The following is a 25,011-nucleotide window of genomic DNA, read 5'->3' as shown; positions in this document are numbered from 1 at the left end:
AGTCAATTCCCAGCAACCACATGGTGGCTCACAACCATTTTTAATGGAATCCGATGACCTCTTCTGGTGTATTGGAAGAGAGTGACATGCATAAAAGAAATAACTAAATCATAAGAAAGAAAGAAAGAGAGAAACAGGTTATTCAGCGTAGATACTGAAATATTTGTCAGTGTTTCCTCTGTCCTAAAACCATCCAATGTCAGAAGTCCTCATCTCTGTGGAGGAATGTGGTATTATCTCATTGGCACCCCAAGAGGTGGCTTGGATTCAGCCTCAGCGTTCAGTTCTTTCACTGAATACAGAACATGCACAATGTTTTTGAAAAGGTGCGGATTATTTGCATATGAATGATTTTGGTAATGACAACCTGCCTTTCGTACTTTCTTCATGTTTCATTTGATATTCATAAAAACAAAACCAAAATGCTCTGAAGCTTAAAGGGCAAATAATAATTAGCCCTGTAGTTATTTTCCTGTCGTTGTGATAAACTTCCCCGGCCAAAGCAGTTTAAGGGAGGAAGGGTTATTTGTGTTCCCAGTTTAAGGGAACCTTTCATCACCACAGTGGGGGCTTCAGCCTCACATTGTGTGCACAGTTGGGAGGCAGAGACTGAATTCCACTACTGCTCAGCTAGATTTCTACTTTGTATTCAGTCCAGGAAAGTAATCAGGGTGGTGCTGGATAGTGAGGGAAGATCTGTCCACCTCAGTGACATTGATCCCTCACAGGAGTGCCCAGAGGCTTGTCTCTTTGGTGAGTCTAGAACTGGTCGAGCTAAGGGTAAAGATTAACCACCGCTCATGCTGTACAGTTGGGAGGTTGAGATCTCAGAGTGAATTGAAAAATGCTTGGGAGTGAGAGGATTAGAGACCTGTCTTCTAGGAGGCTGTGTGCCTGTCATGTAGCCTCTTGGATTTCGGTTATAAAAGTAAACTTAATAAGATCTTATTTCACAGTGTTGTTACTAAGATTAAATGAGCTGATATATGTGGAGGAAGGAGTGAGTAGTGCAAATTATAGTGTAAATTTCATGTTTCATCACTGGGTCCTGGTTAGCTTCTTTTAGTAGAAATAGATGGTCTAAGTTAAAGGGGAAAAATAAACAAACAAACAAACAAATTAATTAATTAAACAAAGCAACATGAACAAGGAGAGAGAATCACCCAGCTCACGGACTCAGTGTTAGAGAAAATGGGAAATGGTCAGTGCAGAGAAAATCAGGGTATTAATGTCCGCTTCTAAAGAGCTTGGGTTTTGAAGACTAGACTGTTCTGTGTGTACAGAACTTCCTCACAGAAACAAAGACCAAATAGCTGCATATTGGGAGTACTACTAGAAGGCTAGAATGCCAGTTTCTACTCTATCCTTGAGTTCCTGGACATTTCCAGGACTAGCTAGAGAGTAGCAGTTAGTGGCCCAAAGCATCATGCTGCTCTTGGCATAATGGAGCAATAATCGCAAAAGTTGATCCCAAACCAGCTCATTTAGTTGCTAATTGCTAAGTATATTATGATGTTTGCTAGGAAGTGAGGCGGTCTTAAAATGTCGTCCTTAGCCTTCAGATGTTTGAACGTAAGATTCTGTCTGTGACCATCCTCTCACCTTTGAATATGTAGTGTCAGTCTAGGTCCTTCCTCATTTAGTAAGAGATGTGATAAAGTGCAAACGTCATCTATGTTCGTTTTATTTTCCCTCATTTAATTCCAATCTTGGGGAGGGGGACTTTCCTGTGTAGAATTTAACTCTCTAGGATGCAGTCAAAATGCGTTGAAATGACCTCCTAGATAGAGGAAAGGGGAAATGAATCACCTGATACAAAATACATTTTTATATCCCGGGCTCTGAGGATAGAGTGTGATTAGGTTATTGATATATCAGAACCTTAATGCTATTTAAACACCCCAGTGGGTGCATTGTGTGTACTCTGTGTATTTAAAATTGAGATTTCTGTTTGAACAGTGTCTTTCTCTGGGTGTACTTCATGGTGATTTATCATAACAGACTGCTTTAAATCATTTGAAATCGCAAGACATATGAATTTTAACAATAACTTCCCCAAGGCTAGAGAAGTCAGCAGGAGCACAAACTGCTAGGTAGACATTTTTTTTTTCAAATTCATATGCAAGTGTAAAACTTTTACGAGGCTGTTTTAATAAGGCCCTTTGGGACTTAGGGTTATTTATCTGAGCTCTTATTAAAAATGAAAACTTTTCTATGTTTAGCCCCATAAAGCAAAAACCGATCCTAACAGTATTGAGAGCCGGAAGAAAGCAGTTGTCTACAGACTGACTGCAAGAGAAAGGCGACTTTGGGCTGCTGTCGTCAGTGCCAACATTATGATAATAGGGTGGTGACAGCAGGGCTTCATTTCAAAGTCTGCTTTAAGTAATAAAACTGAGCTCTATGGTATTTGTAATTAGGGTTTGACATGAGTTATTCAATGACTTCCAGCCCTGGATGGAGCTCTCTGGATCCTTCCAGCAGAGTCCACTCGCCCTAGGACTGTATTGCTAGTTCATGGTCTGTGAGCCCCTCCCATTTATGATCTCCACATTGAGACAGCATGGGCAAGTGGCCGTTACTGAGATTAATATGCAGAATCTATGTTCGTGAGGCAGCTAAAGAGCTAGGGCTACTGCAGGAAGAATTTTGTGGTCTTGAAACATGTGAAGTTTGATGAGTCTGGGTCTTGCAGTAAATCTATTTTTAGACAGACTTGGGCGCTAAGGTTATAAATTATCTGTAGTTCAGTAGAGTTGTATGGAGGGGAAACCTTTGAGAGGAGAGGGCACATTACTAAGTCAGGATCAAGATCTATTGCAGACTCAAAGAGCTTTATCTGGGTCCCTTTAGCTTGTTTCTGTCCAGTGGGTCGGCAGGGGTGAGAAGGCAGGTGGATAAATAGAAAAGAATGGATAAAACAGACTGTGTGTATGACTTAGTGGAATGTACAGTCTTAGAAGGCATGAGGGCCTAATGTACACACACAAACACACATAAACCATAGGAAGGTTGGGTCAAAAGATGGACATTCAGAAGAAGTAAATAATCATTACTGGTTATTTATATGTTGGGAAAGGTTTCTGTGTTGCTGAGTAAAGATAGATAATTTGATGCCAAATTTGGAAAACTTTGTATAGTGATTTGAAATGAAAGTTCTATGACACAGAGCATTTGAGCTGGTTCTTAAACATTTTATCTGTCTTAGGCTTACTATTACTGTGGTTAAACGCCACGATCAGAAGCAACTTGGGGAGGAAAGGGTTGATTTGGCTTATACTTCTATATCACTGTTGATCATTGAAGGAAGTCAGGACAGCAACTCAAACAGGGCAGAATCTGGAGGCAGGAGCTGATATAGGAGGGGTCCTGCTTACTGGCTTTTTCTCCATGGTTTGTTCAGCCTTTCTTATAGAACCAGGACCACCAGCCCAGAGATGGCACCACCTACAATGGTCTGGGTCCTCTCTTATCAGTCACTAATTGAAATAAAAATGCCCTACAGGCTTGCCTATGATCTGGTCTTTTGGAGGCATTTTCTTAATTGAGGTTCTTTCCTCTCAGCTGACTTGAGCTCCTGTCAAGTTGACATAAAACTCTCCAGCATAATTAACCCTTGACAACATGACACACAAACATATAACCATTAAGCCACATCCCTTCCTTTCTCATTCATCCCCAAGCTCTCACATTAAAAAGATAAATGACTTCTAAAGTCCCAAGGTCTTTACAAGTTTAAACACATTAAAAATTGTCTCTTTAAACATATCCAGTCTCTTTAAAAATCCAAATTCTGTTAAACTCCTCTCTGTCTGTCTGTCTGTCTGCCTGTCTCTCTCTCTCTCTCTCTCTCTCTCTCTCTCTCTCTCTCTCACATACACACACACACACACACACACACACACACACACACACACACACTCAATTGTGGTCTCCTGTAACATAAAAAAAGATTAAGTACATTCTTACTTGAAGAGTGAAGAACCAGGGCACAGTAATAATCAAATCAAAGCAAAACCAGACTCCCAACAGTGTAAAAACTAAAATGTCCAATGCCTGGGATCTACTCACAATCTTCTGGGTCCTCCAGGGGTCTTGGGTCCCTTCTAAGGTTCTGCTATCTACAGCATACACAGATTATCTTCTAAGTTCTGGCTGGCAGCACTCCACAGCTGCTTGGAGCTGTGTTCTTGGTGGTTGTCTTGTGGTACTGCCATTTCCAAGATGCTGGGGTCGTCAGCTGTACTTTTCATCAATAACCTCTCCTAGGCCCTATTCATGGGGCCAAGCTTCAGCTTCTCTGCCTGCATGACCCCTTCAATCCTGGGCCTTCAACTGACAGTGAGGCTACACCTTGCCCAGTTTCTCCTGGCCTCTCACAGTGCCAAGCCTCAGCTGCTCTCCACAACCCCCCTTCTTTCCTTTAAAACCAGTGTCACCTGGGTAACTTTTACACTACCAAGTTGGGCTGCCAGCATGAGGTACAATCTTGGCTGCCTCTGGAACACAGCATCTGTGTATTGGTTACTCTCAGAAATCACTTCCCAGAAGATTTCTCCTCAATGATGCTGACCTTATTCACTGCTAACTTCTTAGCTCCAGCTGACCAACATCAAATTGTCAAGGTTTTGTGTTAGTTCTGGTCCGGTCTCTTGTTAATCACAGCTGATTGATTCTTCAGCTCCAGCTGAAAACACCACAGATTCTTCACACAAATAGCCAGGTAGAGTCTTTGCTTCTCTCTGAAACATCACAAACCAGGCTTCCAATGTCTGCACCTTCTCTCAACATTCTTATCTTCTAAGCCCCAAGCCTTGATAGAACAGACCACTCAGCTTTCAACACTAATGCCTTTTGTAGCTCAAAGTTCCAAAGTCCTTCCACAATCTACCCCAAAACATGACCGTGTCTTGCCCAGCAATACTCTACTCCTGATACCAACTTGTCTTAGTTAGGACTACTTTTGCCAAAGCAACTTGGCGAGGAAAGGACTTATTTGGCTTACACGTCTACATTACTATTCAACATGGAAGAAGTCAGGACAGGAACTCAAATTGGGTAGGAACCTGGAAGCAGGAACTGATATATAGAGAGGGGTGCTGCATACTGGTTTACTCCTCATGGCTTGCTCAGCCTGCTTCCTTATAGAACCCAGGACCACCAGCCCAGGGGTGGCACTACCCACAGTTGGCTAGGTCCTCCTTATTAATGACTAATTAAGAAAATACCCTACAGGCTTGGCTACAGCCTGATCTCATGCAAGCATTTTCTCAGTTGGGGTTCCCTCCTCTCCGATGATTTTAACTTGGGTCAAGTTGGCATAAAACTAGCCAGCCGATTACCTCAAGGGTTAAACTCAGATGCCATTGGAAACTATATCTCACTTAATAGAGTCTGGAACTATTTGACACAATGAAAATGCTTTTGATATGGTGAGATGGAGGGAAGGGAATAAAATATTAGCAGCTGGATGGGGATGTGGAGAGCCTCAAGTGGCTGTGGTGGCTGGCATCTGAAGGACACAAAGGACAGGTTCCAAGAGAGATCATGTGGTAGAAGTGTTGGCTGAAGGTCACACAGAGAGGCAGTGCAAGTATGAAAAATTAAAAAGGTTGGAAAATGTCAATTTGAACTTGGGGTCAAGAACTTCTGAAATGGTCTCCCAGCAGTTAGAGATTGGAAGAAGCTGGTTGTATCCTTGATTTTAACTCTTTAGGTTGAGCAGCTGTTTTAGCCGTCGAGTTGCTAGGCAGTATCAGGAATAGAATATTTTAATTTTGGAGAAACCCAACTGTTAAAACAGCTGTTGAGTCTGTAAGTCCTAAGCACGCTGTGATTAGGTTGCAGGACCTACGTGGATCCGCGCTCCACACTGACTGGCCATTCTTATGGTTTGATTAGAAACAGTGAGTGCAGGAGTGGATGCTAGGTGGAGGGTCCAGATGGGCGCTGGAAGTCTTTCCAAAGAAGCCACTTTCACTGCTTTCTTTCAGTAAAGGCAAAGCACATTATCTTTCACCGTGTTCCTCTTAATGTAAATTGCACGAATACTGTGCCTCGTGTGTTTGGGATGAGAGTGGTTCTTGTTCTTAGCAGTTAAAAGAAGTGTCTTTCTGTTTCTGTGGACATGTCTTTATCTTTCCCTTGATAACAGTACCGTATCTGCTCGGGGCACAGTAAGCAGCTGTTTGGATCATTTATTTTCCTTTTCCCGTTATCTGAGAAAAGCATCTTATGAATATACAACCTTCAAATTTGTTCATTCACATCTGGATAACTGTCAGTGTTGCCAATGACAAAAAGGCCTACAATTTTAAATTCAGTTCAGTAAGTAAGTTTGTTTGTTTAGCCCCCCGCCCCCCATCGTGGAGTAAACACTTACTGAGTTACTGTAAGGCAAGTCATCTTAATTAAAAATTGAATGGCCTGAAAGATGGCTCAGCAGGTAAAGGTGCTTGCCACTAAGCCTCAGGACCCGAGTTCAATGTCCAGAACCACATTGTAGAAAGAGATAGAGAAATAAATAAATGTAATTTTTTTTAAAGTGACTGACAGGATAGCTCAGTAGGTAGGGTACTTGCCATCAAATCTGCAAATCTTAGAATCCTGTGATCGAAGTCCCTACAGACAGCCTCTGCTAACATGCTGGCCCCTCTTCCTTTCATGTTCCTCTTCACACACACACACACACACACACACATACACACACACACACAAATACATACATACACACAAACACACACACGTATACATATATATATATATATATATATATATATACACATAGTGACACTGTTAGTTTAGTTTTAAGTTCACAAAAATTAATATTAGTAGCATGTGCTGTTCATTATTTTGCTTTTAACTGGGGAGGAGAGGTTTGGAAATTGAGCCCAGAGTCCTCTTTGTCTCTGTCTCTCTCTCCATACCTATACCTATACCTATACCTATACCTATACCTATACCTATACCTATACCTATACCTATACCTATACCTATACCTATACCTATACCTATACCTATCTATATCTGTATCTATATCTATCTTCTATCTATCTATCTATCTATCTATCTATCTATCTATCTATCTATCTATCTATCTATCTATATGTTTTAAATGTTTTTATCAAAAAACAACAATTTGTTCAGTTATAAGTTAAATTTTGTTATTTTAAATGTAATTGAGCTATTTCATTTGGTTTGCTCTGTATGTTTGGTGTTTAGAGATAGTCCTTCGCTGAGAGCCTAAGCCAGCCTTGGACATGTGGCAAGGCTCCTGCCTTGGCTTTCTGAGTTACAATATGCTCTTCTCAACCCAGCTGAAACTGTTTTTTCTGACTGTCAGAGTTGTTGTTGTTTTTTTTTAACACAAGGTAAAAATCTTCAGTCTTATTTTAACACTCATAAATGTGTTTTCATTGCTGTATGAGTTCCATCAGAGGAGGGTGGTGTTTTCATGATTAGTAGGTTATATTAATATTGTTGATTGAATAACAGAACAAGTTAGTTTTTCTAAAGTTGAAAAAGTCAGGTGTTTAGTCCCTTCACTTTCTTGCAGGGACTTTAAATCCTGTCCAGAATGCTGACTTTGGACATGCCCACATAGTTACACTCTCCTGTGCTCTTCAGGGATAATCATACCTTTAAGTTTCTTTTTCATGCTATGGTATAAACTGATAAGAACAGTGTCTTTGAAATAAACTCAATGTAGAATCGTGAGAGGCAGTTAGAGAGAGAGCTGGGTTTAATGGTGTGGCAGGGAAAACCAACAGCACCTGGCCTTTGAAGGTTACAGTGAAGAGCAAATGGGGGTTCCGAAGCCCCAGTCAACTGTATTTGGTTCTTAATCCGCACCATCTTGGAAGCATATTTACTAATGCTATCCGGAGGGCTCTGAGCTTCCGGTAACGAGTGAGTCCTAGTTGTAAGATTGAAGAGGCTCTCTCAGTTACCTTGGTAAATCTTACTGTTGGTTTTCATTTGATTTAGGTATTCAGTTATATACGAGCCAGATTCTTAAGGAGCAATTGGTAGAAATATTTTCTCTGTGCCAGATAACTAGGCAATTCTCTTGACTTTTCCAGCTCTCTTTCTTTTCTTAAAGTCAGTGCTTTGCTTAACCATCTAAGTTAGAAGATTCCTGATTCTCTCTTGCTCTTCATTCTTCTCTCTCCTGCCCTCTTCCCCTTTGTCCCTTCTCTCCCCACCCCCTCTCTCCACCTTCCCTCCACGTGCCCATGGCTGGCCTCCTTTACTTATCCCCCCTTCTACTCTTTTTCTCTCATTAAACCTTTCCACGTGGAAAAAAATTAAGTTAGAAGGTTTAAGTGAACCCTTTCGTTAAGTTACAGTAGAAACAGCAACAGACAGAAGTACCTAGTAGCATGTTGCTTTTCAGGCTTCAAACAGTTTTTAGTCTAACTTTCACCAGAAGACCTCTGAAGAGATTTACTTTAAAAATTAACTGGTAATGATTTTACTTATGTCATTATTTAAGAAAATAAGTTCTCCTCATCCGCCTCTCTCTCTCTCTCTCTCTCTCTCTCTCTCTCTCTCTCTCTCTCTGTGTATGTGTGTGTTTGTGTGTGTGTATGTGTGTGCACGTGAGTGCAGTGTGTGTGTGTGTGTGTGTGTGTGTGTGTGTGTGTGTGTGTGTGTGTAGCTCGAGTGGATCTTACTATAAGACCAGGCTGGCCTGGAATTAGGTAAGATCAACTTCACTCTGCAACCTGTTTGCTCGGATTCAAGCATTTGCCACCACATTAAAGAATAAATTTTGTAAAGGACAGAGTAAACTATTTTGGCTTAATATATATTTATAGATATATTTGCATTCATGTGAATGATTCATGTTTGGATGTCACAGACAGAAGTGCCCTGCTAAAGCACATGATTTGATTTATAACTCCGAAATTGTAGAGCTCTGCCATGTACACGGCAGAGAGAGAACACCAAACTCCATTCCATCCACATTTAAATGTGAGGATCATGACTGTCTTTAAATGTGTGGATTCACAGCAGAGCACCTCCACACATAGCTCTCATTGCTTCTGTGTGATGATCTTTAATTGTGAACCTACAGACAGCACCATCACGGTCCCATTGACACTTGACTTCTCAAAAAGGTCTGGAAACTTGCTAAATCAAGGACTCTGGCCCAGGAGTTATAATGTTGGCCATTGATTGGATTGTCATCCCTCCTCATGAACAGTGTGCTGGGTTTGTTACTATGACAAAACACCTGAGCTAATCAGCTTAAAGAGAGGGATGGGGTAGGTTATTTTGGCGTTTGATTTCAGAAGTTTCAGTGCATACTCACTTGTTGTTTGTTTGTCTGGGGACTTGGAACAATGCTGCATGGTCTGATGGGATGCCTGGTAGAGGTAATTGCTTACCACTCGGCAGCATGAAGGGAGAGTCATGGTCTTGTTATTTCCTTCTAGATCATGCTTGCTGTGATCCAACTTCCTGCCATGATACCCTACGTATTAAATATCACCCCTTCCCCAATACACTATGGACTGAAGACTTAGCCTTTAGTGGATGAGAATTTCAGGGACCTTTCAGATAAGATAGGATTAATTCTTAGTCATTAGGACTTATCTTTCAGTGGCTCAGAAAAGGCCACTTTGGGGTTCAAAGTTATACAAGTCAGTGACTAGTAACTGAAGTACCATGATTGACAAGATGAATTCACCTCAGATGAATTATGCCACTGCCAGCTCCCCTCTTGTACAGGAAGGGTGTGTACATTTCCACGACACGGAATCTTAGGGTGGACTCAGGTCATCCTTAGAGTTGCACAGTGGGATATGCCTCAATACGAGTTTGAAGTAAGTTAAAACAAAACAAAAAGGAGAGGAAGCTATAACATGCATGAACCCCTGAGCTCAGATTCCAGCATGGAGGGTAGAGGTGGGGGCAACAAATACCTCAGAAGAAGTTATAGATATTGTAATGTAGTTTTCCAGCAAACTTCAAAAATCCAGTCTGTTCATTGTTGGTGGGAATATGGGATAAATATACTTGAGAATAGTTGACAGCACATTTGTCCTCTCACTGATATTCCGCTCCTGAAACCCGGATGATTACAGTTTAGTCTGTACATATCGGGTACCAGAATGCAAGGACTTGCAAGCCAAGCACGAGCTTTACTGTAGCCTTGCAAGCCAAGCACGAGCTTTACTGTAGCCTTGCTCATTGCCGGGAGATAGGAAGAAGCAATGTCCAAGGCATAACTTGGAGGCCTGCAGCATGAGCGCCTAGGGAGTATTTGTTATAGTAACGTAGTAGTTGACCTGTAGGCAGAGGGAGACCAGTGAGTGATGGAGGCCAGCGATGGTGAGGGAAGGAGGAAGGGTGAGTGACTGAAGGAGGGGAGAGTGCATTAACATCCCTTAAAATTTCACAGAATATTGCTCAGACAGTACCCAAAAAAGTGCTAAACTTAAAGAAAAAAGATGATATATGTTTGATCACATTAAACTAAGGAAATTATAGCATATGTTTATCAGAGTTACCCAGCACTTGCACCTCAGGACTTTTATCTGAGAGAAAATACAGAGCTCCAGAAGGCTCTGTGTATGGATCCTTTGGGAGGTTGTCCTTGGAATAACAAAGCCGTGAAGCTGAAGAACAGGCTAGTGTTGGCTGTGGGTGGGATAGGGAGGAAGGGTAGTGGCTGCCTCTAAAAGACCTACAGATCTTTCAAGTGGAGCCGTCAGTATAGTCACGTGGGTCTGCTTAAATGACAAAGATGCATGCAGCTGCCCTCCCTCAGCACACAGAGACTGTTCTAGTATCATCCGTTCTTACCACCGAAAGGCACTGAATCAAAGATAGAATATATGACACTTCCCAAGAGCACTTATCTCATATTTTCACCAAAAAGGACTTAACAGTCTGTATGCACTTACCATATAGATATGTAGAGTATATCAAAGATAGAGTTTTGTGTATGTGTATGTGTGTCTGTGTGTGCATGTGCACACATACAAGTGCACTTTGATACACATGCATGTGGAAGCCAGAGAACAACCTTGGATATTACCCATAGTATGCTCTTCCACTCTTTTGAGATAGGGTCACTTACTGTCCTTGAGTTCCCCATCAGGCTGGACTTGCTGGCAGGTGAGCTCCAGGAATCCTCCGATCTCTACCTCCCCACCCCTGGAACTACAAATCACAACACTGTGTCTTGTATTTTTTTATGTTCTGGTAGCTTAACTGGAATTTCTGTGCTTGCCGGGCAAGTGCTTTAAGAAGGACCATTCCTCTGATCTTATATCTCTCTCAAATCACTTTCAACTGTGTGTTAATCTATAGTGCCTTAGGATTTCTATTGCTGTGACGAAATGACCATGGACAAAAAGCAGATTGGAGAGAAAAGGGTTTATCTGGTTTACACCTCCATATTGCTGTTCATTTTTGTAAGAAGTCAGTATAGGAACTCAAATAGGGCAGGAATCTGGAGGCAGGAGTGGATGTGGAGGCTGTGAAGGGAGCTGCTTACTGGCTTGCCTCACATAGCTCCAGTTGTTGGGGGACCCACATGGAGACTGAGTTGCATCCACTACATATGTGCCAGGAACCTCATTCTAGCCTGTGTATACTCTTTAGTTGGTGGCTCAGTCTCTGAGAGTTTCCAAGGGTGCAGGTTAGTTGACTGTGTTTGTCTTCCTGTGGAGTTTCCATCCCCTCCAGGGCCTTCAGTCCTTCCCCCAACTCTTCCATAAAAGTCCCTGACTTCCATCCAACGTTAGGCCGTGGCTACCTGCATCTGTTTCAGTCAGCTTCTGAGTGGAACCTCTCAGAGGACAGTTGTGCTAGGCTCCTGTCTGCAAGCACAACAGAACATCATTAATAGTGTCAGGGGTTGGTGCTTGCCCATGGGATGGGTCTCAAGTTGGTGCACAAATTAAAAATGATTTAAGATATGTTTGACAACAAGTTGCAGTATATTTGTTTAGTCCTGGTCCTTAAACTGAAGACATATTAATAAATCAATTGAGGAAATGTAAACATGGATTACAGATTGAATAATTGTGATTTTTTTAAAAAGTAGAATAAGTTATATTGTGGGTATCTTTTTGAAAAGATGTCTGGGATTTTCTCTAGAATAATTCAGGACATATGGTAACATGTCAGGATGTTGATGAAACCAAGTTGGTTCTTAGAGAATAATGGCGTAATGCACATCATGTTGGTGAATTATCAAAAGGGTCTCCTGTCCCAGGCGTTTATTTCAGATATCCTCCAGGACTTCCTGTCTGGGGCAGGCTGCTGCTCCCACCCAACTCTGTAATACGAAGACAAAAAATAGCCAGCAGCTAAAGGTTTTTTCCCCAGTCTTTTGTTTTTATTACTAATTTATCCCTTCCTACTTTTTATCTACAGTTTCCCCTCCCTTCCTCCACCTCCCATCTCTTCCCTCCCCATCTACTCCTCCTCCTTTTCCCTACAAAAAAGGGTAAGGCCTCCTAGGGATATCCACTAAACATGGGGTATCAAGTTGCAGTGTGAGTAGGCACCTCCCTTATAGTAAGACTGGACCAGTCAACCAAGTAGGAGGGCAAGAGTCTCAAACACAGGCAAAAGTGTCAGTCCCCCCGACTCCTGGTTAGGAGTCCCAGCAAAAGACCAAGCAACAAAACTCTAACTTGCAGAGGGTCTCGGTTAGACCCATGCAGGCTTCCTGATTGTCAATTTAGTCTCAGTGAGCCCCTGTGAGTCCAGGTTCATTGATTCTTTGGGTTTTCTTTTGGTGTCCTGTCTCCTACAATCCTTTCCTTCCTCACCCCCTCTTCAGCAGCATTTTCTGAACTCTGCCTAGTGTTTGGATGTGGGTTTCAGCATCTGTTTCCTTAAGTTGCTGGATGAAATCTCTCTAATGACAATTGAGCTAGACACCAACCTTTATGTATAGCAGAATATCATTAGGAATCATTTCATTGACGTTTATTTATTTATTTATTTGCCAGTCATGTTTGGTTCTTTGAACCATCCAGCCACTGGTTTCTAGTCCTCTATTTAGTGTCAGAGGTGGGCTCCCTCTTAGGACACGGATCTCAAGCTGAGTCAGTCATTGGTTGTCCACTCCCATAATTTCTGTGTCACCTTTACCCCCAGCACATCATGCTAGTAGGATAAATTGTAGGTCGAAGGTTTTGTGGCTGGATTGGTACCTATAGCCCTCCATAGGAGGCTTACCTGGTTATAGGAGGTAGATAATTCAGGGTCTGTATCCCCCTTTGCTAGGAGTCTTATCTGGGGTCACCCTTGTAGCTTTCTGGGAGTTTCCATTGCACTAGGTTTCTACCTTGTCCCTAAATTGCCCCTGAGTTCTAGTTGTCTCTTCCAGTACTCTCCCCCTCAATTCTCTCCCCATCTGATCCCTCCTATTCCCTCCTCCACCCACCCCAAAACAATGACATCAGGAAATTTGCAGGCAAATGTTTGAGCTACGAAAAAAAAATCATCCTGAGGCAACTCAGACCCAGAGAGACAAGCATGGTATGTACTCACTTCTAAGTGGATATTAACTGCAAAGTTAAGAACAATCATACTGCAATCCACAGGCCCAGAGAGGTTAATAACAAGGAGGACTCTGTCAGGGCTGTCTAGGATAGACTAAGGCTAGCAGGTGACCTTGCTAGTGGTAGCCCACAGCTTTTGCATGTTCTGCGATGGGTGAGCTCTATGAAACAAGGTTCCAAAGAGTCTGCATCTCAGAATTGCTTCCTGCCAATATGTCTCTCATGACATGATTAAAGTTAATATAATAATTTCTGGGCATTAGCCCCATCCTATTAATCAGATTTCTTGCAGATCAACATAAAGATGAGCTTTCATGAATTAATGCTGTTTATATGAATTAATGATTCTATAGAATTCCTGATTTGATTCAAATAATTCTAGGAAGAAAGTTTTAAGAAGATGGTCTTAGATGTTTTGCTAGAAATATGTAATAAAGTTCGAATCAAGAACAGAATGTGCCCATTCCTCATAATGGTAAGTAAAGTCTGCATAATAAGAAATACAATGTGTTTTTATTATTACACTAAAAAGAGAAATGGACTTGGGACAAATTTGTGTTCAAGGAAAAACATTTAGGTCCAAGGATGAAGCCACAGGTATGCACTATGAAAAAGTGAGGCCTTATAAACTGTTGCTTTGAACTTATAATTAGTTTAAAGAATGAAACACTGCTTTGAACTTATTATCAGCATCTTTCTGTAACTCCCATTTTATGTAACATTTTTCCTCAGGTACATTTCTAAAGACCTTTTGATATTAGAAGGTATAAAAAGGCCAGGGAAAAGAAATGAAGTGGTTGGATGGTTTGGCTTGGGGGGCTCTGCCCCATCCATCCATCCATCCATCCATCCATCCATCCATCCATCCATCCATCTGGATATGTCTGTTTGTCCATGTGTATGTGTGTGGTATATGTGTGTATGTAATATAAGCATGCATGAATACTTGTGGAATGTATGTAACAGGTGATTGGGCCCAACAAAAATGTGAATGTGTTAATGTGTGAATGAAAATGTAAATGTGTGAATGAATGTATTTGTTTCTGGGTCTATTTGCCTGTGTAAAAGATTTTGGGGGTTGGGGATTTAGCTCAGTGGTAGAGCGCTTGCCTAGGAAGTGCAAGGCCCTGGGTTCGGTCCTCAGCTCCGGAAAAAAAGAACCAAAAAAAAAAAAAAAAAAGATTTTAATTCCTTTCCTTCCTCTCTGGTTCACAAAGCGTTAACCAGCCAAGACAGTTAGGAGCTCCTGGCTGCCTGGCCAGGGAAGGGAGCACTAGCAGTAAATCCTTTACCTAATCTCCCCACTGTTAGCAACAAATGTCTATAGATCCAGAGGCCTGCAGCTTCTGGCCTCAGAGTAACTTAACGTCAAGATGGGCATGTGTTACTGTAGAAAGCATGGATCTCCCTGGGAAGGGGAACCAGAATAGATATAACAAAGGGTTTTAAAACGTTGTCACATAAACTTTCCAGCTGAGGTTGCTGTTGCTTCTCTGAAACTATAAAAATGTCTACAGTGGGAGAGAGGAGCTAGAAGCTTGGAGAGGATGGCGAGCTCTCTGCCTGGGAGTCTGTCGCAAACTCCAGCTGTTGCCGACTGGCTGGGCTTTGCCAGTCGGTTTCTGCTGGGTGGTTGGAAGTACATTGATGGTGTTATTCAGCTACTGCTGTCTGTTCTTTTCCTTGAAAGTCTCATTGGCGAGAATGCTCTGCTCCCTCTGGGACACCCTCAATCAGGAACTCTAGCTGTTCCCTTGTTGATTTCTGCTGGGTGTGTGTTAGCCCGATTTGATGATGTTACCTTTTGTTTCTCTCTCAGTTACATGGTTTAAGCACCCATGATGCCGTTGTGATCTCTCTCTGCTGATTCTGATATTCACTATTTATTCTTTTACATTTCTTCTCTATAAATGTAATAAATGGGCTCATACAGGTGTTGTGGACCATTTTCTAAACTGTTTAGAACAGATGGTTTGAAGTTGACTGTTGGGAATGCTACCAAACCCTGCCTACTACACAGTGGGTCAATCCCTGAAAAAAATAAAATTTATAAATGGAAAGGTTTTAAAGATGGGAAAGCGCATATCCAACTCACTTGTCCAAAGGTAGGGCCTGGGGATCTTTATGGGATGAGGATTGAGAAAAGCGATTGGAGTTTAAGGGCAGAACGCTTACCCAGCATGCATGGGGCCCTGAGTCTAATCCCCAGTATCTCACCCCAGTAAGCCCAGCACTTGTGAGGTGATAGCAAGAAAACTGAAGTGAGTTTGGAGACCAGCATGGGCTACATTGTAAAGCCCGGTTCTGAGTCCCTAAGCAAATAAAACCTATTAATATGCCAAAGGGATATATTTTTGTATGCTCTACATTTTTTTGTTGTTTTGGGTGGTTTTGGTATATTTTTATGTTCCCACCAATTGGTGTCTCGAGATAATGTAACAAACAAAACCTCAATTCCTTGGGAATCTCAATTTCTAGGCAAGAATGTATATGTTAAGCTTTAAGACTGTTCTATTGCTATATTTGTTTACATTCATTTTCTCTATTTTATGTGTGTGAATGTTGTACCTTCATGTAAGTATGTGCATGCGTTATCCACAGAGGTCAGAAGAAGGCATTGTATCCTCTAGAACTAGAGTGATGGATGGTTATAAACCACCTCACCGTGTAAGGGTGCTGGGAATCAAACCTTTTGCTCTGCGAGAGCAAGCCAGCTCTCTTAACTGCTGAGTCATCTCTCCAGCCTGCTGAGTCTTCTCTCTAGCCTGCTGAGTCAGCTCTCCAGCCCATTATTACATCATTTAAAGCTGAACCTTTTCCCTTGAACATTTTTTTAAGACAGCGTTTCATGTAGCCCAGGCTGGATAACTGAAAATGACCTTGATATTCTTGTCTTCTCCCCTGTATCTCCTGAGTGCTGGGAGTACAGGTATAATACTGGGTTTATGCTCTTCTGGGAGTCATATCAGGCTTCGATGCATATTAGACAGCACTCGGTCTGCTGAGGCTATCTCGAGTCCTTCCATGAACTTTTTGGTCTGTGGGAGGTTTTCCTTGACAAGTTCACAGGTCTTACTAGCAATTTGAAAAGTAGAACTTTCAAGAATCATGTATCCGAATTCTGACTTTCAAGAGCTCTTTAATTTAGAAAATTAGTATAATTTTTTAAATCAAGGTTTTTCTGTAATTTTTTTTCAGAAAAAAATCACAAGTATTCTGTTGGTTACTTAATAAATCATATTTACAATGTGTTAGGTACTTGCGTTTACGGTCTGTTTTTATGTATTAGTTCTCTCTGTTTATCTCCCTGTCTGTCTGTCTCTGTTTCCCTGTTTGTCTCTGTCTCTCTTTCTCTCCCTCGCCCCTTTTCCCAGCTTCATTATAGCCTATGTAGCTCTGGCAGGCCTTAATACTCTCTAAATAGGCAAGGATGACCTTAGTTTCTCGTCTCCCTTCTTCTACCTGCCAAGTACTACTAGACTTACAGACTACAGCGCTTTCTTAAACTGTGGCCATGCCCAGATTAGTATGCTTTTGAAGTGAGTGTAGTAGTGTTAACATGGCTTACCAGAAACACAGCAGCAGCTCGTTTAGTTCTCTTTTTACACTGTGTGTCCTTGAAAATAGTTCCTTCAGTTCGTTTGCTTGTTCAACTTCCAGATCAGACAGGTTTATATTCATGATTTTATGGCTCCCTTGTGGTCCCTCGCCTGGTTTCTTATTTTGAGAGACTCAATCAGTAGTCTTATTATTATAGTTTTTCGGCTGAGTTTCTGACATCTATAGGCTTGGAAAGCATTATATTTTGTTAGCTTTTATATGCTGTTCTCTTCAGTACTGGCATTAAAAAGTCCCCGTTATCTACTAACATGTGAGAGATCCAAGATCTAAGTTAACAACTTTCATCTTGGTTTTCTCATATTGCTAGCACCTTTTCTTCTCAGACAATATGTTCAACAGTTTGAAGATACTTTAATTTTCAGTATTCAGTTCCTATGCCACCCCTGCCATTTCAATTTACATTGCACTGAACGACTTCCATGTTTTCACCTTCTGTTTTTCTGTGTTGTTATCCTGTTATCGATTGGCTTGTTCATTCTCAAGATCACCATTTTTGTTAGAAGCGAAAGTGTGACATTTTCTCCCCTTCATTTTGTCTCGAAATAGACAGGCCATATAGTAAGTTCTCTGGGGAGTTTTCCTGATGCAAAGGTCTAGAAAAGTGGACAGAGTGTCCTTGGTTTGCATTTCAGTCTCTCAGACTCCGGTCACTAACTGACAGTTCTGGCCTCTTAGGAAAAGCTTTTCCTTCCCCTGCTTAAAAGTTAAGGAAATGGCTCTGACTGATGTTGGTTCCTTGTTCCCTTTGAAGTATCTTTCCTGTTGATTCCTGGTGGGGGAAACTGATTCCCATCTAATAGTTATGATGCTCTGCAGGAAATACCAGAAGTAAAGCCCCAGTCTGCCCCGTGTCTCGCAACAGGCTTTGATCATCGTCATTATCAGATGTGCACTGATGTTTGAGTCATGGGTGGGTAGGTACAAGTGACATCTCAGCTGTGTCAACATGTGTCTTAAAACCCATGTCATAACTGCTGTGCTTTAATGTAAACTGGGCTCTAAGTGTGTCCTGACATTTCCCTCTCCTTTCTGCATCTGTCTTGACTCCTCTCCTCTCCCACACCCCCACACTGCTTCCTTAATTGAAGAAGAATGTAAAAATATTATGTAAAGATTTAGAGGAAAGATACTCAGAGCTCTTATTCTCCTAAACTACTACTTTTATTTTCCAAGTAATACTGTCTTTGTCTATAAATTAATGTGATTGAAATAAGAGGCAGTTTGTAAATTTTAACATTGACAGGTAATGTGCTATAGGACTCGTTGGTGCTGGTTGAGTATAAGAAACCCGAGGCATCTTAAGTCTGGCTGCTTTGTCTGTGTTCACAAAATGTTTATTCAGATCTCTTAAAGCGAGGGTGGGGTTCGGGATACCTGAAAGTTATTGATTGTCAACCTTTGGAGTTACAGTCTTTCAGGATGGAAGCAAACTAAATGGTATCTAGGGTATTTTTATGGTAGCGTGCAGAGTGTGGGGTTCGGCTGGGAAGGGTCATGCTTGTTTCTTTCCTGTCACTTTCCAGCCCTGGGGTCAGGACAAACAGGCCTCCCTGTAATGGGCTTCAGTAAGGAAAACTGCTGAATCACGGGATGTCTTAAGAGCTGGGTTGAAACCATGTAGATGTTCATAATTACATAGAGATATGGATAACTATTTTGCTTTGTAACTTTTGACACCATCAGTGTAAAAAATGTCCTTTCATACAAATCATGACACTGTGACATATTACATGACTTCAGTACGGGGGTTTTCTGAAGTAACCAGATTGCAGTATGAGTAGCAAGGATGACCTGCTGGTCAGTGACAAGTCAGTGAGTGCTAAAGTCTTTTCTGTTTTTGGTTGAATACCCTTTTTGATGGTTCACACCATAGATAGCCATTTAAAAAGTTGAAACCGGGGGTTGGAAAGATGGCTCAGGGGTTAAGAGCACTGACTGATTTTCTACAGGTCCTGAGTTCAATTCCCAGCAACCACATACTGGCTCACAACCATCTGTAATGGGATCCGATGCCCTCTTCTGTTACTCACATACATGAAATAAATAAATAAATAAATAAATAAATAAATAAATAAATAAATAAATAAATAAATCTTTTAAAAAGTCCAAACTTTTACCCAACATTGAAACATGCTTTTGTCTGTACTAGAATCGATAGCAACATCATAAAAGTAACTTCTTTCTGCACAAGATAAAAAAGTTTGTGAAGAAGAAAAAGAAAAGACAAAGTTATTTCCCTCTAAGGAAAATAGTCAGTGATGTGTTGTTCCAATGGTTCTCAAACTGTAGGTCATAACCCCTGGGGGCTTGAATGAGATTTTCATAGGGTTTGAATATCAGATAGCTTACATAAAGATATTTATGTTATGATTCATAATAGTGCAAATGTGTAGTTACAAAGTAGCTACAGAAACAATCTTACTGTCGGGGTCACCACAACATGAGGAACCGTATTAAAGGGTCTCAGCATTAGGAAAGTTGAGAACCACTGTGTTACAATGTTTTCTAATCTTTTTTTTTTTCATGATATATAGATATTTCAATTTAATATGAATACTTTCCCCGGTGTGTCTTGTTACCTTTTTAATTCAAGTTTTGGAATACTCTGTTTAATAAAATAATACCTTGGGACAGATAAAAATAACATCTTGTAGAAGAACGAAGCTGTTCTGAGCCCTCTGTGTATTATAGACAAAAGGTTGAGGTACAGAGACAGGGATTAGCTCTACCAGTTACAAGAGTCTACTTCTTTCTGTGTGGAGAGGACGACCGTCCACACAGCATCCTCAGGTACCCATGTAGAGTGATGGGGACAGTGTAGTCTTTGAATTCAAGTCAAGCTGACTCTTCTGGTCCCACCGTTTCACTCACCATGTGGTGCTGGGCAATCATGTGACCCTTCTGACTGCTGGAATAAACAGTGCCTGCCAGTCAGGGCTCTCCTGGGTAATGAGACAATAAATACAGTGAGCGTGCCTGGCCCATGGTCTGGACATGGTGGGCACAGGAAAAACGATGGAAGAAGCTTAAGATCTAGACTTATAAACTTTAAGCACACATTGTAGAGAAGAGCTTACAACCATAATAAACCCAGACAACTCTTTAAATATTTATTTGTGTATTTATTGTTTTCTACTTACAAAAATATTATTGCCAAAGAAAGACTGGAAAATGATGAGGCAGCAGTCCTACCTTGAATGTGCTCAACAGCAGGGTCCAGCCAATCGCAATGCTCACTTAAGTCAAGATGACCATGGCCAGCCTGGGTTAGCTCACTGGAGAACTCCAACGGACATTCACAATCTAAGGAAGTGTCCTGTGGCTTTTAATGAGGTGTAGGTTTGAAGCAAATATTTTTATTATACACTTAAAATTTCAGAATGCAGATAGCTTCAGTGAGCACGATTGTGGATGGTGGGATCAAAGTATGACTCCTGAGTGCTTGAATTGTTTTTTAAACATACAGTTGTAAGGGGGAAGGGTGAACATTTCTATTATGCCTTCAAAGGCAAAAATAGCGCTCTGTTATTAGAGTGCTCACCAAGTATGCACAGGCCCTGGGTTTGACCCCCAGAACTGAAAAACAAAACTGAGGGTGTCCCATAAACTCAGCAGCATTGAGGCAACTTTCTAATCTTTATTTCCAAATAAGACTGCAAAGCAAGAGGAATCCATTCAGGTCTAAACCTAAGCCTGGAGGGTATAAGATGGGAATGCATTCCAAGTAAGAGCAGTGGAATGGTGGGGTGGTAAGTGCTGTGGTAGAGAGACAGGTGTTATTATTATTATTTTTTTTGGTTCTTTTTTTTCGGAGCTGGGGACCGAACCCAGGGCCTTGCGCTTCCTAGGCAAGCACTCTACCACTGAGCTAAATCCCCAACCCCTGAGACAGGTGTTATTAAGTAACAAGCAACAGGGTCTCTCCACAGAGATGGTATTGTGCACATCTTTTAGGAGACATCCCAGTCCTGGAGGGACTGCAGGCTTTCCAGACCCAGAAGCTGCCTGTGTGGTCAGAGCACGTAGCTCAGTGCTACACAGGACAGGAAGTTAACTGTGTGGCTTGGGGGAGGGTGTAGAGAGAGGGGTAGATAGTGAGCCCAGAGCCACTGGGCTGTTATTGTCTCTATTTCAGAGTAAGGTTGAGAATGTAACATAATGAGCCAAAGCAGAAAGAAGAACAGAACCAACCCATATAAAATAATAGTGTCCAAGCACAGAGAATTCATGCAAACACATCAAAGTCCAGTTTTAGATAGGAAGTGAGTGCAGCTAACAGAGTTAACTCTGCCACACACATCAGAAATGAATCAGCAGAATAAATCATCTCCTTGGTGATAGAGCTCGTCACGACTCACCAGCACAATGTTGACTCTCCTTATGCCCTCAGCCACCGATGCTCTCCAAGCTGCAGTTACCATAGATTTGTATACAGTTAGGTTTCCAGAGGCTAAGTTCATAGAAACGGCAAAAGGATGCATATATTTAGAAAATAAATGTTTGCGTGTTATATATTGCTTATATCGTTCTCTTTAGAAGAATAGTGGTAGGGTGCTCTGGTGAGCATCACACAAGAAGTCCTTAAGGAAACAGAAGCAAAAGCTATACTGTTCATGCATCACCTTCTCAGCCTTGTCGCCTGGGGTTTCTCATTAATTGGGGAACTTGAAAGCCAGGATTCTAGACGAGGCCTTGCGGCTGTCTCCCCGTCTGCCTCACCTCAGACAGGTCCTCTTTCCATGTCTGGTGCCCGATGCTCGGCCTCCTGCTCTGTCACATGAAAGACTTTTCAGATGGGCTCCACAGATCCCACAAAGCTGCTTCAAGGGCCCCTGTGAAGGATGAAGGGACCGTCCTGCCAGTTCAGCCTCTTCAAACAGCGTCTTTGCTTTTATTTGTGTGACAGTTGGCCTGTCACAAGACTTTTGAACAAAAGGATCCCAACTTTAAAAGTCTGAAAGTCACTGACCCAGACGCTGCCTAAGTTCCTCTACACTCAGAATGGCTGCACATCTATAAGATGAGGGTGGCGGCTCTGGCGTAGGTCATGCTGAAGGGTCATCAAGCCACTCTGTGTGAACAGAGCCTGTGGGACATGGGGGACAGCTACTGTGTTAGCCATTACTGCCCCATCCCTCCCAGCTGATCTCGCTCCATAAGCCTGGACATCCTATGGCCTTTGTAATTTGAATATGAAGCAGCTTCCTGGAAAATGAGTACTCTGTCTGCTCAATGCCAGAAAAAGCATAAAAATGGCTCGACTTCTTTACCTTGTGAATATAAGAAGTTTATATTCTGTGGCTGCGTGCATGCATGGGTGCGTGTGTGTATATGTGTATGCATGTACCCATGCCAAAGCACACACTGGAGGTCACTGGACTCAGTTCCGTCTTCTCCCCATGAGGGTTCTGAGGATCAGACTCAAGTCCTCAGGCTTGGCAAAAGCACCTTTACCCACTGAGCCATACCTTACTTATATTTTTACCTTTTATGTATTCTCCTCACGCAATGAAGAGGATACACACACACACACATACACACACACACACACACACACACACACACACACACACACACACACACACGTGAGTTCTCCTCTATGTCATGTTTTAAAATAATTCTGACCATGCATTTATGAAAGTTAACATATCCGTGTGTTTCAGGCTTGCCAGCTCCTGGGAAGGTGACATCAGTGTCCACCCTTTAACCCTGCCCTCCACAACCTGTTTGGAGCTGCTGTTGATACTATCGAGGAACAATGCCTCCCTACCTCTGTCCCTTCGCCAAATGAATTCTTTTCAGGTAAGAAACAGCTCCTTATCACAGATGGTTTTCAAGGATCCTGCATTCACAGGAGATAGTCTGTGGCGAGCCAGTTACAAATGATGGTGACAGTCAGGAGCGCAGTGCTCTCTTCAGCGAGGGACCATGTGAAGCATCAGAAGTCAGGCATTATCTAGCACTGGCAGACCCCTAGTTCTTTTTTTTTTTTTTTTTTTTTTTAACAATCTCTATATATATTCTATTCTTTTTTTTTAAAATTAACTTGAGTATTTCTTATTTACATTTCGAGTGTTATTCCCTTTCCCGGTTTCTGGGCAAACATCCCCCTAATCCCTCCCCCCCTTTTTTATGGGTGTTCCCCTCCCCATCCTCCCCCCATTGCCGCCCTCCCCCCAACAATCACATTCACTGGGGGGTTCAGTCTTAGCAGGACCAAGGGCTTCCCCTTCCACTGGTGATCTTACTAGGATATTCATTGCTACCTATGAGGTCAGAGTCCAGGGTCAGTCCATGTATAGTCTTTAGGTAGTGGCTTAGTCCCTGGAAGCTCTGGTTGGTTGGCACAGACCCCTAGTTCTAACTCCAGGTCTTGCCCTAACCTCTGTCTTCTTTTTCTTAAGAGAAATGGCAAGAAGATCTGGCCCAGAGGCCTGTGACTGCCTCTTTCTTTCTCCCAGCTTTACTCTACAGCAGTGGTTCTCAGTCTTCCTAATGCTGTGTCCCTTTAATACAGCTCTTCATGCTCTAGCATAAAATAATTTCATTGCTACTTCATAACGGGAATTTTGCTACTGTTGTGAATTGTAATGTAAATGTCTGGTATTCAAAATATTTGTATGCAACCCCCGTCACCCACAGGTTGAGACCCCCTGTTCTAGAGCAAAGCTATTGAGTCATTTTTAGTAGCTTTGCTATGGCAAGCTTGAAACCAGACGCTCACTGGATGTTTACTAGGGATGGAGAGTCCATGTTCTAGGCACCATGCTCTCTCCTCAGCCCTTCCTTATCCCTCCTCCCCTCCTTGGATATTATTTGTATAGGTCCCTGCTGCTCGTGTAGACTCAGCTGCTTCCCTAGCTACCCGGGAAATTGTCACATGAGGTGGCAAATGGAAATTAAAATGAGAGTTAAGTAGTGGCTTGTGTTGTGACCCTGAAGCCACTGAGTAAAACCGAGTGCATCTCTCTGGCTTACGGCAATAGAATGATACTCATAAGCTCTCAGATGCTGGTGGGAGAAGTACATGCTGCCAGGAAATGAGTGCAGGTATAGCGGGCACTTCCGGCGAAGGGCTGTTGATATATTCTAGGACAGCATTAAGAGATGTAGGTGTGACTTAGTGTTTCTCTGTTACGTGGCAAACAGAGCATGGAAAATTCCAGGAAATGGATCAAAAACAGCTGTTCCAGTGTAATTTAATCCATATACTTTTGGGGATCTGTTATATCTGTTATCTCTATGAGTCACTTCCTTTGTCTGAACCTTGGGTACCAACACTCAGTTCAAACTCAGGCTTCTGTACGACTGACTCTTTCAATCCCTGACTCTTAGAGCTCACTTTCTCTCTCTCTCTCTTTTTTTTTTTTGAAAGGAAAGAAACTAATATTTATTAGGTATGTATGTAGGATCCAGAAGCAGAAGACACACTTCCCAAGCTCCTTCTTCCCCTCCCACCTCGTCTCTCCTCCATTTTCTTTTTTCTTTCTCTCCCCTTCCCTCTCCTCCCTCCCCTTCCTTTCCCATCCTCCTCTCCTCTCCAACCCTCCTCTCTCTTCCCCTCTCCCCTCCCATCCCTTCTTCTCCCCTTCCCATCCTCCTCTTCTCTCTACCCCTCCTCTCTCTTCTCCTCTCTCCCCTTCTCCCCTCCCATCCCCTCCTCACTTTGCTTTTCCTGTCCTGTCCTCTCCTCACTTCCCTTCACTTCTCCTGTCTTCCCCTCCCCTCCCTTCCCCTCTCCTTCCCTTTCCTTTCCTTTCATTTTTTTTAATTAACTTGAGTATTTCTTATTTACATTTCGAGTATTATTCCCTTTCCCAGTTTCCAGGCAAATATCCCCCTAATCCCTCCCCCCTCC

At 42.1% G+C, this 25,011-nt stretch overlaps 1 protein-coding gene across 6 annotated transcripts in view; it reads left to right on the top strand.

The window, feature by feature from the left end:
- Ube3d (ubiquitin protein ligase E3D) overlaps positions 1-25,011 on the top strand; it is a 166,924-nt gene that overhangs the window by 86,251 nt on the left and 55,662 nt on the right. For all 6 annotated transcript variants that reach the window (XR_015626661.1, XR_015626660.1, NM_001433778.1 and 3 more), the window contains 1 exon segment: positions 22,817-22,955. Coding sequence is in view for 4 of the 6 variants with exons in the window: in NM_001433778.1 (NP_001420707.1) it covers positions 22,817-22,955 (139 nt within the window). In the remaining 2 variants the exon portion in view is untranslated.

Source organism: Rattus norvegicus, chromosome 8 (assembly GCF_021556685.1).
Source record: "Rattus norvegicus strain SHRSP/BbbUtx chromosome 8, alternate assembly SHRSP_T2T, whole genome shotgun sequence".
In the NCBI taxonomy this organism is placed as follows: domain Eukaryota; kingdom Metazoa; phylum Chordata; class Mammalia; order Rodentia; family Muridae; genus Rattus; species Rattus norvegicus.
Note: the sequence above shows the minus strand (reverse complement) of the source record. Positions and strands in the feature narration are given on the sequence as shown.